The 14,146-nt window shown below is 51.5% G+C and overlaps 1 protein-coding gene across 1 annotated transcript in view; it reads left to right on the top strand.

Moving 5' to 3' along the window:
* The window catches only part of CAMK2G (calcium/calmodulin-dependent protein kinase II gamma), a 66,870-nt gene that overhangs the window by 24,250 nt on the left and 28,474 nt on the right, over positions 1-14,146 (top strand). Inside the window, exons 6-11 of the mRNA XM_011991159.1 lie at positions 383-466; positions 920-1,014; positions 1,658-1,780; positions 6,142-6,225; positions 6,472-6,514; positions 11,175-11,218. Coding sequence (XP_011846549.1) covers positions 383-466; positions 920-1,014; positions 1,658-1,780; positions 6,142-6,225; positions 6,472-6,514; positions 11,175-11,218 — 473 coding nt within the window. The remainder of the gene's footprint in view (positions 1-382; positions 467-919; positions 1,015-1,657; positions 1,781-6,141; positions 6,226-6,471; positions 6,515-11,174; positions 11,219-14,146) is intronic.

Raw genomic sequence — 14,146 nt, 5'->3', positions numbered from 1 at the left:
AAAAAAAAAAAAAAAAAACAAAGAACTAGAAGCCAGACCCTTAATGGTCCTGGCCTCCTCAGAGACTGGCAGAGGGTGGGAGGGTGCAGAGATCTCTCTTGGCCCTACATGACTCATTACAGCAAGTCTAGCTGTTGTCAGCACTGCTTTCTTGCTGCCTCTGGGAAGGAGCTGGAGTTCCTGGTAGGCATACGGCTTTGTCCTCTGGTTCAGAATCCAGGCATTACAAGAAGCCCAGCCTGTCAGCTCTTGCTGCCCATGTGCTGAGAGCTTATGTAGCAAAAGCAGCAGGAATGAGAAGGGACTTGGGGGAAATGATTGGTGTGGATTTAACGAGAAAGAAAGTGGGTTCAGTATGCCTCTGCCCTCTCTTCTGCTACAGGTTTTGCTGGAACCCCAGGTTACTTGTCCCCTGAGGTCTTGAGGAAAGATCCCTATGGAAAACCTGTGGATATCTGGGCCTGCGGTAAGCCCATTCCACGCTCTCAGCTTTTCGCTGTTAAGGGCCCTTAACTTCCGATGATGGCAAGAAAGAGGCATCGCTATTCCTTGCGGGTCACACATACATGCCTGGTGTACGTGAAATTACGGTGTTTGCTCTAGTGCCCCTGGAATGGCCGTTCCCATCACACTCTCCTCCCTGAGTGCTTCTGGGATGACATTGTATCCTTCTTGGAGAGGGATTTGCCCACGCCCTAGAGGATGGGTTGTGCCTAAAGAAATCCCTGGTGTGACTTGGTGACGTGAAGTGTGAGGCATAGCAGGAGGGGCTGGTAGCATAGCATTATTGGCTGGCATCCACTTCTGTCTCTGGTATGGCCCCTGCCTTTCTAGGTGGCTCTGAGCCCTGCATGGCTTTTCTTGGTTCCTCAGGGAAGTAGGCGACTGACCCCCATGACCTGTGTGTTCTGTCTCGTAGGGGTCATCCTGTATATCCTCCTGGTGGGCTATCCTCCCTTCTGGGATGAGGATCAGCACAAGCTGTATCAGCAGATCAAGGCTGGAGCCTATGATGTAAGGACCAGAGAGCCGGGCAGCCAGGCCAGGAAGGGCAGATGTCCTGCTCCTCGGGCTTTGTCCAAGGGAGCAGGCTTGTTTAGTGTGTCACGTGATACAGGGGGTGTCAGGGGACTTTGAGGACCCAGGGATGGGCATCCAGGGCCCAATTCTTGCCACCCTATGTCCCAGGGAGCAACTTTCTTTTGCACAGCCTTCTTTGTAATTAAAACTGAGGAGCCCACTGAAGTCCTTTGATCTTTACTTGCAAAGAATGGAGCAGCCTCATTGGTGTGCTGTGTAACACAGGGACAAAAGGCCTGGAGACTCCCTTCACTGCAGTGGCACCTTGGACACATTGCTGAGCCTCTATTCCCTCCTAAGTAGAGAGCTGGGCTTAAACCAGAGAATGTTGGAGTCCCCTTCCTGCTCTGATCTGATATTCTGGTGTTCTAACCATGAGTGTTCTGTCTGTCTTTCCCAGTCTTTAAGTTGACACAGGTTCTGGGATAGCCCCAGGGCTTCTCCAGCTCTGCTGGTCACAGCTTTAGGTACCACAGAGCATCCCAATTACAGGAGTTGAGTTGAAGACAGAGCCAATGTTTCAGGGTGTGAAGCTCACCAGTATCATATTCCTCCTCTCCCTGTTCCTGCTCCTTAGTTCCCATCACCAGAATGGGACACGGTAACTCCTGAAGCCAAGAACTTGATCAACCAGATGCTGACCATAAACCCAGCAAAGCGCATCACGGCTGACCAGGCTCTCAAGCACCCGTGGGTCTGTGTAAGTATCTTTGCCAGTGGCCAAGGAGCTCAGGGGTGTCAGCCCTCCATGTGCCCTCGGTACCACCTCCTCCCTCTTACCAGCAGAGATTCATTCTGGGCCCCAAGCAAGAACTGAGCAGGCGGGCAGAGGACTGTTGAGGGCCAGGGTCAATAAATGTCACCAGGGAGACTCGGGAGGCTGATGGGGGCTGGCGGGCTGCTACTCCTCTCTCCCCTACTCATGGCTGTCAGACTGGGATTGGTTCTGTTCTTAGATGAGGGATCAGGTTGACCCTTGCAGACTCCGGGTAGCTGGTGATAGAAAGCAGCTAGCAAAACCCAAAGTGAATTCCCAAGCTGGGGTCCATACTCAGATCTCAACTCCAATGGAACAGGGACCAAGACCCAACAAATCAACAGAAGGGGTCTCTGAGTCATTAAAAGCATAGAAGGTGAGGCATAAAGCTTCTGTGCTGAAGTCCTAGGAGAGTCCCCTAAGGCTATCAGTTTGGGGCGACGTACTCTGTTTTCATACACAATTCTTTCAAGCTGAAATGTCTACTTTCAAAAAAGAGGATTTGGTAAGTTAGGCATCTTGACAACCACGAGGCATTATTTATCTGTCCATTCTGTGTTTATTGAATACCTCTTTGGTGCTGGTCACCGTCTGGGTGCTGGAGATACAAAGATGAATGAGGCATGGTCCCTGCCCCCAAAGATCATCTAGGGAGACAGGCACTCAAACTGGCAATCATGTTACAATGTGACAAGTATGTACAAGAATCTAGTGAGAGTACAGGAGCTCCTACTGTTCCTAGTGGGTAGTGGGGTTACTGAAGGCTGCATGGAGGAGGTGACACCCCTGTCCTGGTTCTTGGCAAATTACGAGGTCCTCAGAACGTTAACCTGCAGGGTTTAGCACGGTAAGAGGTTATGGGAAACTGTGGTGAGTTAAAGGAATGTTGAGTTGTTTGGTTGTCGATGAGGCTGCAAATATCAGAATGCAAGAGAATGAGGCAAAAGATTCCCTGACATACAAGTTTCTGCTTAAGGAGTTTGGATTTTATTCTGGAAACATAGGGAATCATTTAAGGGTTTTAAAGAAGGAACAAAATTTGCATTTAAGAACACTTTGAAAGTTGTATAAAAAATGAATTGCCAGGCACGGTGGCACGTGCCTATAGTCTCAGCTACTGGGGAAGCTGAGGCAGGAGGATCATAAGCCCAGGAGTTTGAGGCTGCAATGAGCTATGATTGCACCTGTGAATAGTGTTTGTACTCCAGCCTGGGAAAGATGGTCAGACCCCACCTCTTTAAACAAAAACAAGGGAATTGAAAATTTTTGAAAGAAAAGGGCTGGAGACAGAGAGCTCAGGAGGCTTTTTTAATAGTCATAATAGTCTAAGCAAGACCAGGTGAGGTCCCAGCGGAGGGTAAGGATAGGGGAAGGTGCAGTGTGTTGAGATTCAAGAGATATTTGAGAGAACCTAAAGGATTTAATTCTCTCCAGTTGGATTTGGGGGAGCAAAGAAGAGAGAGGGATCTGTGGGAACGGCCAGGTTTCAAGTTGGTCCCTGAGCGGAGAGTTGTACCCTCATTGGCCCAGAAGAAAACCAGAGGAGGAGCTTGTTTGTGAGACAAGATGATGGTTTTCATTTTGTGCCTACTGAGTATGGTGTCTGGCAACCTCCAGCCAGACACATCCAGTGGGTGGTTAGAAATATGGTCCTAGAGATTAGAAAAGAAGCTAAAAATTGGAAATCCAGGTTGTAGTCATTTCTGTGCAGTTGGTAGTGAGGCTGTAGAAATAGCCTCTTCCTATGCTATAGATGGGCCTGTGCCTATGCTGGTTGAGTTCTTAACGGTGAGCTTGTATTGCTGTAGTAGAGACGAGATGGCCACTACACACCAGCATTTAAATGACAGGGAGAGTTAGGGGGCCCAGCAAAGGACAATGAGAGTGAGACCTTCCAGAAGACCCAGAAACTAAGAAACGGGGTCTCAGTAAGGGAACGTCAGGAATCAGATGCAGAAGAGTCCCTGATTAAGTTGGGGAAGAATCCCCTGGCTCTGACCATTAGATGCCATTGTTTCATCATTTCACTAAGACAGTGGAGAGAAAGATGGAAGCCTGTTTTCAGTGAGACAAAGAGGGAGTGAAGGTGAGGAGGGGCATGGGGAGCTAGGCAGTGAGGTGGGAAATAAATGGTGCTACTTCGATTAGGATGGGCTGGGGGAGCTTTTAATGTAAGGCTCACACCTGTAATCCCAGCACTTTGGGAGGCCAAGGCGGGCAGATCACTTGAGGCCAGGAGTTCGAGACCAGCCTGGCCAACATAGTGAAACCCCATCTCTATGAAAAATATAAAAAATTAGCTGGGTATGTTGGTACACACCTATAATCCCAGCTACTTGGGAGGCTGAGGCATGAGAATCACTGGAACCCAGGAGGTGGAGGTTGCAATGAGCCAAGATCATGACACTGCACTCCAGCCTGGGTGACAGAGGGAGACTCTGCCTCTAAAAAAAAAAATTCTTTTTAAAGATTATATTGGCAAGGCGTGGTGGCTCACACCTGTAGTCCCCAGCACTTTGGGAAGCCAAGGTGGGTAGATCACTTGAGCGCAGGAGTTTGAGACCAGCCTGGGCAACGTGGCAAAACCCCATCTCTACAAAAAAATTTTTTAAATTAGCTACTTGGGAGGCTGAGATGAGAGAATCACCTGAGCCTAGAGAGTTGCAGGCTGCAATAAGCCATGACTGTGCTACCGCACCCTAGCCTGGGCAACAGAGTGAGATGCTGTTTCAAAAAAAAATTTTTTTTTTAATTTAAGGAGAGGCTTAACTATAATTTATAGAGAAGAATCTAGTCCAAAGGAAAAGAGTTGAAGATCCTGGCTAATTGGGGAAGCAAAGGTTTGGATAGCAGAAAAAGAGAGGGAGCTCCTGAGCCAAGGGCAAGGGGTCCACCCCAGGCATGAGGCATGATCCCCCTGAGACTCCTGTTAGGGTGGAGGCAGGTGAAAATCGCTTTCTGAGTGGGAGTCTGAGCTGAAAGGGGTTCTTGCTGATGACCTCTCATTTTGCTTTTGGAGAAATTTACACCAAGGAGGAGGCAAAATGAGAGACTTGGGGAAGGTAGAGAAGGTGGGGAGAGTTGCCTCCGGACCTGGAAAGAGTGGGCCAAGGGTGAGGGAAAGGATCACGAGGAGGCCCCGTGGTGGTGTGGGTACCTGGCTGCAGGTGCCAGGATTTGTTTTTCTGACAGGCTGGTGAAGACAGCAACAGCAAGGGGAGAGGGCAAGCAACCTGAAACAGGCATCCAAGAATGGGGGAAGTATTCTGTTCTGGGGTCATTTTTGCAGGCCCTACCCTCTACAGTCCTATGTATCTTGAGCCCCTGAGGACATCACTATATTCTGAAATTACATAATAATTGATGCTGGTATTGACAACTGAGTCATCGAGGAAATGTAGACTATGTCCCATGGACTCTGTTTAAGGAGGCCAGGAAGTTAGCAGTAAATTCATTGAAGACAAATTTCCATCCAAAAAAGGCCAGGCACGGTGGCTCACACCTGTAATCCCAGCACTCTGGGAGGCCGAAGTGAGCGAGCGGATCACTTGAGGTCAGGAGTTCAAGACCACCAGCCTGGCCAACATGGCCAACCCCATCTCTACTAAAAATACAAAAATTAGCTGGGTGTGGTAGGATGTGCGTGTAATCCCAGCTACTCAGAAGGCCAAGACAGGAAAACCTGGGAGGCGGAGGCTACGGCGAGCCGAGATCACATCACTGCACTCCAGCCTGAATGACAAAGTGAGACTCCGTTGGAGAAAAAAAAAAAAAAAATTCCATCCAGAATGATGAAAAGAATTGATGCTTCAAGGTGACGATCCTTAGCTTCTGGGATCACGGCTTCATTCAGGACCTTGCTGGGTGTGTGTTGAGAGGGGCTCTTGGAAGGAAGGAACGTCCTCTGTAGAGAGCAGGAACCCTGCCGTTCTCTCGCTGCTGAGCATCTGGAACGCAGTAGGTGCTCAGTAAGCAGCTGCCTAAGGAGTAACTGAATGAGGATCACAGCCCCCAGGGTACTCTTCTGTTCCATAGCCTCCGTTTCCCAAGGAAGAATAGGACGTGCTCTTAGCAGCCCGTCTAGCATCAGTTACGGCGTTCTCACGTTCATGTTGTCCTTTGTAACCTTGAGTTTGGGGTAGTGCTTTTATTCTAAAGTGTTATCTGTGACCTCATTTCATCTTCAGAGCAACTCTGGGGTGGCTGAGTGCGTGACCCTGTCCTGGACATGGTGTTGGTACCAGGACTGTGGGAGGGGCAGAGGATCTGGGCTGGGGCTCACAGCCTGTCTGTTTGGTTTCTAGCAACGATCCACGGTGGCATCCATGATGCATCGTCAGGAGACTGTGGAGTGTTTGCGCAAGTTCAACGCCCGGAGAAAACTGAAGGTGAGTGTCATTTCTGGGCTGCCAGCCTCCTTGACATCATGCCTTGCACAAGTGTGGCTCCTGCCCCATTACAGAAGGAAGCTCCCCTCCGGGCTGGAGCTGGGCTCTGAAGGTTGTACATGTCACAGGGGAGGGGGCCCAGAGGCCTGATGTCTTCAGGCTCTATCCTGTACCTGCCTTTGCCTAAGACCAGCCTGCCCTTTTCTAGGGTCTCAGTGAATTCACAGGACCTTCCTCTTTCCCCAGGGTGCCATCCTCACAACCATGCTTGTCTCCAGGAACTTCTCAGGTATGTTTTCCCAGCTGTGTACTTTGATTATGCCGAGGTGAGTGGGTCAGGAATGGGCTGTTGCCATCCCAGGCACCGCTGGGTTTCCTCGGCGTCCTGGGCCACACCTTGACCAGGGCGAGTGAGGATCCTGTTTTGAGGGGCTGCTGCTGCTGCTGCTGCTGAGTCCTGCTCCTGAGATTCAGGGGCTGGACTCACATTTGTGAATTCTATTTCCTAGAACTTCCCAAGGAGTAGTCTGCCCACCTTGCTATGTACCTTGTTTCTCTGGATTCTTATTTAACTCTCTGAAGACTCTCAGCACTTTACAGATTGTAGCCACTCTAGGATCTTGGAGAATGTGCTGGGGGAAGAAAAGAGAGATGAGGTACAGCGAGTCTTCTCAATTGCCAAATTGCCACCATTCATTTGCCTGCTGGGACGATCTCTTACTTTATTTTGCCCAAGTGGAGATGACTAATAGAAACTATTCCAGATGTTTAAACCTTTTGCGGCGACTTGTGCTTAAAATATTCCCTATGATGCTAGCTATAAAAGTGAAGAAATAAAGACCAGCAGGAGAGAGGGAAAGGAACTTGCTTAAATTTGCATGAAGAATTGGGAGAGGTGGGACCAATAATTTGTAAATCACACTTGACATTTCTTTTTAAGATGCAAGACACTCCACTCCCCTCTTGCCCCCACCCTTACCCCAGCCCCTATTATTGTTTGCCTTCAATTGGGAAGCACAGTGGCTTTTTTGTGAGGAATAGATTAATGTGGAGACTGAAGACAGAGAGGGCTCTGCCCAGCTTGCCATCTCCCCCGGTCCTCCCTCCCTCTAATCCCTTGCCTCACTGTTTTGGTTCAAGACACCCCTTCTCCTTCCCATAATAAGACTCCCTCCCTTGCTTCCCCTCTGCACCACCATGGAAAGGGGGTTGTGTGGGAGCCTAAACCACCACTCAGTGGGAGCCGCTTCTGAGTATCCGTCCTGATGGGCTCACCTGCGCTGGCTCCAGGTAACCCCAAGGGCCTTGGCTGTGAGGATGCTGCAGGCAGGGAGGCCTAGGGCTTGGTGGTGTAGCCTGAGAGCCATGGAGCTCTGGAAGGCCAGGGCTGGATAGTAAGCCCGGGCTGGTGGTACCCTGCCTCAGGCCTCCTTTAACACTGGTTTGGGGCTTGATCTTGTGTTGTGGGTATCCACAACGGGCATACTGTGGTCTGGATCCACCTCTCGCAGATGGGAACGGGGAAGCGTGGCTGGCTGCCTCCGGTGGAGTTGCAACTGTAGTCCCACGCCCTGCTTCTTGTGCTTTAGTGACGCAGCTTCTACTTTTTGGGTCTACGAGCCTTTCCAGAGGACATTTAAAGGCGTTTCTGTGCTGCCCCTAGAGCGAAGCTCTGTCCTCTCTCCCCTCTAAGTTGAAGAAATGTGAAGTCAGAATGCTGCTTTTCTTTTAGCCTGGTCAGTCAATAGCAAGGGCCCTGTCTTGTGGCCCCGGGCCTCCATGTCAGCCTCCCCCTCCATTTCAGGAAACTGGCATCCTGGTTTCAGGAAATCGAGTGTTAGGACAAAGCATTTTATTCATCCCAATAGCGCCTCGTGTTCTTATTGGCCAGACCTAGACTGGCCTTTGAGCTCACTTTGCCTTGGGTCAGAGGAGACAAACAATGCCGCAAGCATTCCAGGATGTCCTCTTCTGTCCTGACTCTGGGACAGGTGAGGACAGAGTCTGTCCGGAAGCTTCTGCAGAAAGAGGTGTCTATGGATGCAATCAAGAAGGAAGGGCACCGATATATTTCCCTAGGGCTGTTTTTTGAGTTGACCCCCAATAGGAGATGTGGCTCAGCCTGGACTCTAGCAGTTTGGCTAACAGCGAATCGGGGCCTCCAGAGTGTATTGCTTCAGCAGCCTTTGTTTTCTTTCTGGGGCTTATCTCTTGGGTACCTTCTCCCTCAGCACACTGCGACACACAGACTGAAAATGCTGCCTCTCCCGGCTACCTCCCTTAAGACAGGGACCTGTGTCTCTGAGGGGCTGGGGGGCATGGAGCTGGGGCCCGCCAGTAAACTTAGTTGCACAAGGGCCACAGACCCTCCCTGGGTCTCACACACCAGTCCCTCTAGTGTGTGGGATGTAGAGAGGGGAGAGGGCTGCTCTGCGCCCCCGGCTCACTCATTGTGGGCTCATTTAGCTTCTAAAGAGGGAAGGACTAAAAGGGAGGGCTTTTCATCACAGCCTTAAGCTAGGGCCGGGCTACCTGAGAAGGGGCACCTGCCTCTCACCGGCTCAAGCACTTCGCCATGGACCCTCCCCTGAGGGGGTCATGAGACAGGCACTGCTGCCCTCTCCATCTGGTGGGGATGCAGTGTTCCCTATGCCCTGGCCCAGCCCGGTCCTCCCAGGCTCCCAGACTGCTGCAGGGCTGGCTGTGCCTGCCTCCTCGGCCTGCCCTCGGCGCTCTGCTCCCCCAGCTCGGCTGGCTTGGCCACGCCGCCTGGGCTGCGCCTTGCGCTGGGGCATGCTCGCTGCTGACGGCCCTGTGGCTTTGCGGGGCTCTGTGCACTGAGAGACTGTATCCCCTCAGTTGGCAGGCAGAGCTCCGCCCCCGCCTCGCCTGCCGCGAGCGCCGCCGGCCTGGCCGGGCAAGGTACGTGGCATGAGTCCTCCCCGACCGCCTGCCTCGGCCCCCTGCCACCCCACCAGGAGGGCCAGCATGCCAGGCCCACTCACCAGGGAGGCGAGTCCCATGCTTGCGGGCTGAGATGGGCATGCCGGATGGACTACCTAACTTGGCATCTGCAAGCGCATTGTTGTTACGGAGCCCCCTAACCAGCCATGCATGCTGGGCGCTTGCCAACTCAGGGGGCAGTAGCCTGGGGGCGTGGAGCCGGGCAGCGGGAAACTTGCCAAGAGCCCGACGCCCTGGGAGGGTCGCAGCCGACAGTGGGCCCTCAGAGACAGTGCTGGGCATTGCCCTGAGCTGCCTGGTGCTAGGACTAGACTTCTGCAGCACTGTTTAAGACCCCACGGAGGAGCTGCGCCCCTCAAAATTGTGAAGTCTGGCGCTTTCAGGCCTCCAGGTCTGAAAGGCTCCAGAGTGCAGAAGCCTCAGAGCCAGCTGTTCCTGGGTTCAGATCCTAGCCTTGCCACACCCTGAGCGAGTCACATCAGCTCTCCCAGCCTTAGTGTCCTCACCTCCCCAACGGGGATGATAAATTACATGGTGGTTCTTAAGATCACCCTGTCGAAGGCTCTCAGCCCTGCCTGTGCAGTACAGCCGTTACCTGGGAGCTCATAAGAAGTCTTAATGCCAGGAGCCCACCCCAGACAATAAAATCAGAGCCTTGGGGATAGGATAGGCTATATGCTTTTTTAAGCTCCCAGGTGATCCTAATGGGCAACCAGTGTTGAGAGCTGGCTGGTGAGTGGAAAGCACTTAAGACAGTGGTAGGTCAGGCACAGGAGTCAACACATTTAAAAAACAACATTCAAACCCAGCACAACATAAGATCAAAGACCTTTTTCTGGAGCCAGAATTCTTGTAATGGGAGGACCCCTAGTCTCACTAGAGAGAGACGGAACACAGATTGGGGAGGAATGGCTACCCAAAGGGCAGGAGGGTGGCAGCAATAGTGACAACGATGGTGGACACTTACTGAGTACTTGCTATATGCCAGGTACTCTGCTAAGTGCTTTTCATGCATAATCCCACTGGATTCCCACCACTGTTCTGTGATGTCGACCCTACTTTATCCCATTTTATAGATAAAGAAATTGAGGCTCAGAGAGGTTAAGTAACTCACCAAAGGTCACACAGCTGGCAAGTGGTGGAACCAAGATAAAAACCCAAGGCAGGCAGTCCAGGTGGATCAGACAGTTGGGCTGATTCCATCTCCCTGTGCCTCCCAGACTCTCCTCCCCACTGTCTGCTGCCTTCCTGTGGCCTTTTGTGGCCAGCTGGTATCACCAGCCTTCTGGCACAGAGCTCATCAGCCTGGAGCGTCACCCCATGCCTGGCTAGAATCTGTTTGACAGCTCATTATTCTGCCCAGTCCTTCCTGCTCACGGGTCCAGAGAGTGGACACTGGGGAAAAGGGTGGCAGCTAGGACCCAGTGAACCTGGTGAGGACCTGCCCAGTGAAGGCTTCAACCCCCTGGCAAAACCCTCCTGTAGGTGGTCCTGGTTTCTGTATCTGTGTCTGTCTGTCCTCTGGTCTCCTGTGTGAACTGTGACACTCTGCTTCTTGAGAACACTCAGGAGATGTCTTGCATCCTTGCAGTTTGGCCATCCAGAGAACTGCCATGGCACCTAGGGATGGAGCCCTCACCCTTTCACCCTGGCACTCTGCTTCCAGGCCTGGGTGGAAGCTGTCAAAGGCAGAGTCCCCAGTGTCCCAGGCAGCTCCAGTACTGAGCATGGTTTCTCCTCTAAGTGCCGTGCATCCATGCCCTTTTTCCTGCAGAGGAGATCCTGAGGTGCCACCCTGAGGGCTCTGACGCCACTTGAGATCGCCTTCTTGCCAAGAGGCTATAGGAAGTGCCTCTTTCGGGGGTTTCGGGAGATCCTTGGCCCCCTTGTCAGACACAGCACTCTCTTGTGGATCTGGCTGCCGGACTTCAGGTGGGGGAGAGGGTACAGTGCAGGAGACTTGATTTTCCTCTTTGTTTTCACAGCTGCCAAAAGCCTATTGAACAAGAAGTCGGATGGCGGTGTCAAGGTAAGTGTCTCCAGCCTCTGAGCAGACTGACCTCTTTATCCCCGCAGTCACTATGGGAATTCTTGGCACCTGGTTCCGCCTTTCCCAGGGAATCTTCCTATCCTTGCTAGTCTGCTTTAAACCAGATGCCTTTGTGCTCAGAACAGAAGGTTTTGCTGGCCTGAGAGGGAAGTAGGGAGGTATTTTTCCTGGCCCTAGCTGGATGGGAATGACTCAGGGGAAGTGATCCAAATCATAGTTTATACCAGAGCTGAATCCGGAACCTGACTTCCACACGGATGCTTCATCTCCAGGGCTTGACTCTGGGTTTTTTAGGTCATTTGGTTATCTTTCTTTTTTTCCTTTTTATCACAAACCCTTTTAATCAAGTGAAAGCCAAGTTTGACTGAGTGATTTAGGCAGGGTATGGGGCTTGGAACCTGAAACCACTCTCCTTTTGGTCTTTTTCCTTCTCTCTACAACACTTTCAGATCCCACTGAGTGCCAGAGCCTCGAGCTTTCTTGATGCATAGGCTCCTCAGGAAAAGGCAAGGGCCATGGTGGATCACGGCTTGTTCCCACTGGGTGAGGGAGCTTTTCCCATGGGACTGGGGCAAGAGGAGGGACCTGGGACTCACCAGGAGCCCTGCTGGGAATGGCTGCTTGGCCAAGGTAGAGGAGAGGTGGCTGGGGCTACCCACAGGGCCCAAGACATTCTGTAGATGCTTTGGGGACAGAAAGGATCCTGGGGCTAGGGCATTGGGTAGGAGCTCATGCTATCTTGAAGCCTCCCAACTTACACTCTAGACTAGATTTTCACTGGACCTTTTCCCAAGATCTTGCGTCCACAGCTGAGATACACACACGCGCCCCGTTCCCTCCCCACTCCCTCCTCTTTCCCTTATTCTCTGCATGCCTGCTTCTCTGTCCTTCCACTCCTTGCAGGAGAGCTTGGGCTCCGCGCACACCCTCTGACATGGAGCTGGGGGCATCGTGCAGTCCCCAAGCTCTGCCCCTGAGCTACATGGATGGAGCCAGGTGAGGAAAAGGGGCAGGTTTAGTTGGAGAGAGTGTTTAATAAGTACCTGTCCGTCAGAGGTCCATGCAGCATTCTGTTCTGAGGGGTACATAACAGAGGTGTAAGAGCGGGTGTGGCTTTTGGTCGCCATAGGAAGGGGGCCGTGCCCTGGAGTCAGCTGAGCGCTGCTGGTGGACCCACGTGAGATGGTTTAGTCCAGGAAGCTCATAGGAGAGAGCTTACTGGAGAAAGCTGCAGGGACATAGGTGAGACTCACTTTGCAGTTTTACTTTCTGCTATATGTTTTATTTAAATTAAGAATATGTGCCAGGCTTCGTGGCTCACTCCTGTAATCCCAGCACTTTGGGAGGCCAAGGCAGGTGGATCACCTGAGGTCAAGAGTTCAAGACCAGCCTGGCCAACCTGGTGAAACTCCATCTCTACAAAAATACAAAAATTAGCCAGTCATAATGGCCAGTGCCTGTAATCCCAGCTACTCGGGAGGCTGAGGCAGGAGAGTGGCTTGAACCCAGGAGGCGGAGGTTGTAGTGAGCCAAGGTTGCGCCATTGCACTCCAGCCTGGGCAACAGAGCGAGACTCCATCTGAAAATAAAGAAAAGAGAAAAGAAAAGAACATGCCATTTCTATAACTTAAAAGCAACAAATTATATGTGTATGGGTTCTCCTATACATATTGATGTTCTCTGCCCAATGAGAACACAGGGTGTGTGGTAGAGGGATGTCAAAAATATGGTTGGATCAGTCTTATCAGGCAGAATTGGAAGTTTCTGTGTCAGACCATGGGAAATACTGTAGGCTATGGAGCAGGGAAGCTATGGTGAGAGTGCTGATAGAAATGATTTGGCAAGCCGGGTGCAGTGGCTTCACTCCTGTAATCCCAGCATTTTGGGATGCTGAGGCAAGAGGATTGTTTGAGTCCAGGAGTTCGAGACCAGCCTAGGCCAAACCTTGTCTGTGGGGGAAAAAAAAAATTAACTGGGCATAGTGATGTGTACCTGTAGTCACAGCTACTTGGGAGGCTGAGGTGAGAGAATTGCCTAAGCCCAGGGAATTCGAGCCTGCAGTGAGCCAAGATCAAGCTACTCCACTCTCCAGCCTGGGTGACAGAGTGAAACCCTGTCTCAAAAAATAAACAACCAAAAAAAAGATACCTGCCATGCCCCTGGGAGTTGGGAAGGCAAAACTTAATCCACCTTTTAAAGTGTTCACAGTGGGAGAGACACAAGGCAGCTACTGGTTCTCTGCAGTCTGCTAAGGTCTCAGGGAGGTGTGCACCCGGCAGGTGCTGGGGGAGCAGACAGATAAACATCCAAACCAGAACAGGAATCTTCCAGAAGGAGACAGCCCAGGAATTGAGCTTGAGGGAGTAGCTGGATTTTGCTGGGTTAAGGAGCAAACAGGAGGGGAGGGATAGTCCAGGCAGAGGGAAGAGTGCATGTGAAGATACACGAGGTTGAAACAGCATGATGATTCTGGGAACTTCAGTATCTTCTTTATGGCTGAAGGGAAGAGCAATTGCATAAAATGAGACCTGAAATAAAGCAGTGACTGCTGAGGTGGAGGGGAGAGGATGGATACAGGCACCATTACAGAACAAGTTTCCTGCCAACCTTTCTAGATACTACTGGTCTCAAAGATGAAGGTCATGTGCAGCCATGTAAGATTAGCCCAAGGAGCCAGCTCAAACCATGCACATCCGGGGCCCAGCTTGGAATTCATATTCTGGAGGCCTTGGCTGGGAGGCAGAATCTGTGAATTTTAACACTTTCATGCATCCAAAGCACATGAAGGTTTGAGAGTCTGGTAAAGGCAAAATTTCGGGGTTATGTCTTAAGAAAGGGCTGGAACAGGCCGGGCGCGGTGGCTCAAGCCTGTAATCCCAGCACTTTGGGAGGCCGAGACGGGCGGAT

Source organism: Mandrillus leucophaeus, unplaced genomic scaffold, assembly GCF_000951045.1.
Source record: "Mandrillus leucophaeus isolate KB7577 unplaced genomic scaffold, Mleu.le_1.0 Scaffold39, whole genome shotgun sequence".
In the NCBI taxonomy this organism is placed as follows: Eukaryota; Metazoa; Chordata; class Mammalia; order Primates; family Cercopithecidae; genus Mandrillus; species Mandrillus leucophaeus.
The sequence above is the reverse complement of the archived record's forward strand: the minus strand, read 5'-3'. Positions and strand labels throughout refer to the sequence as shown.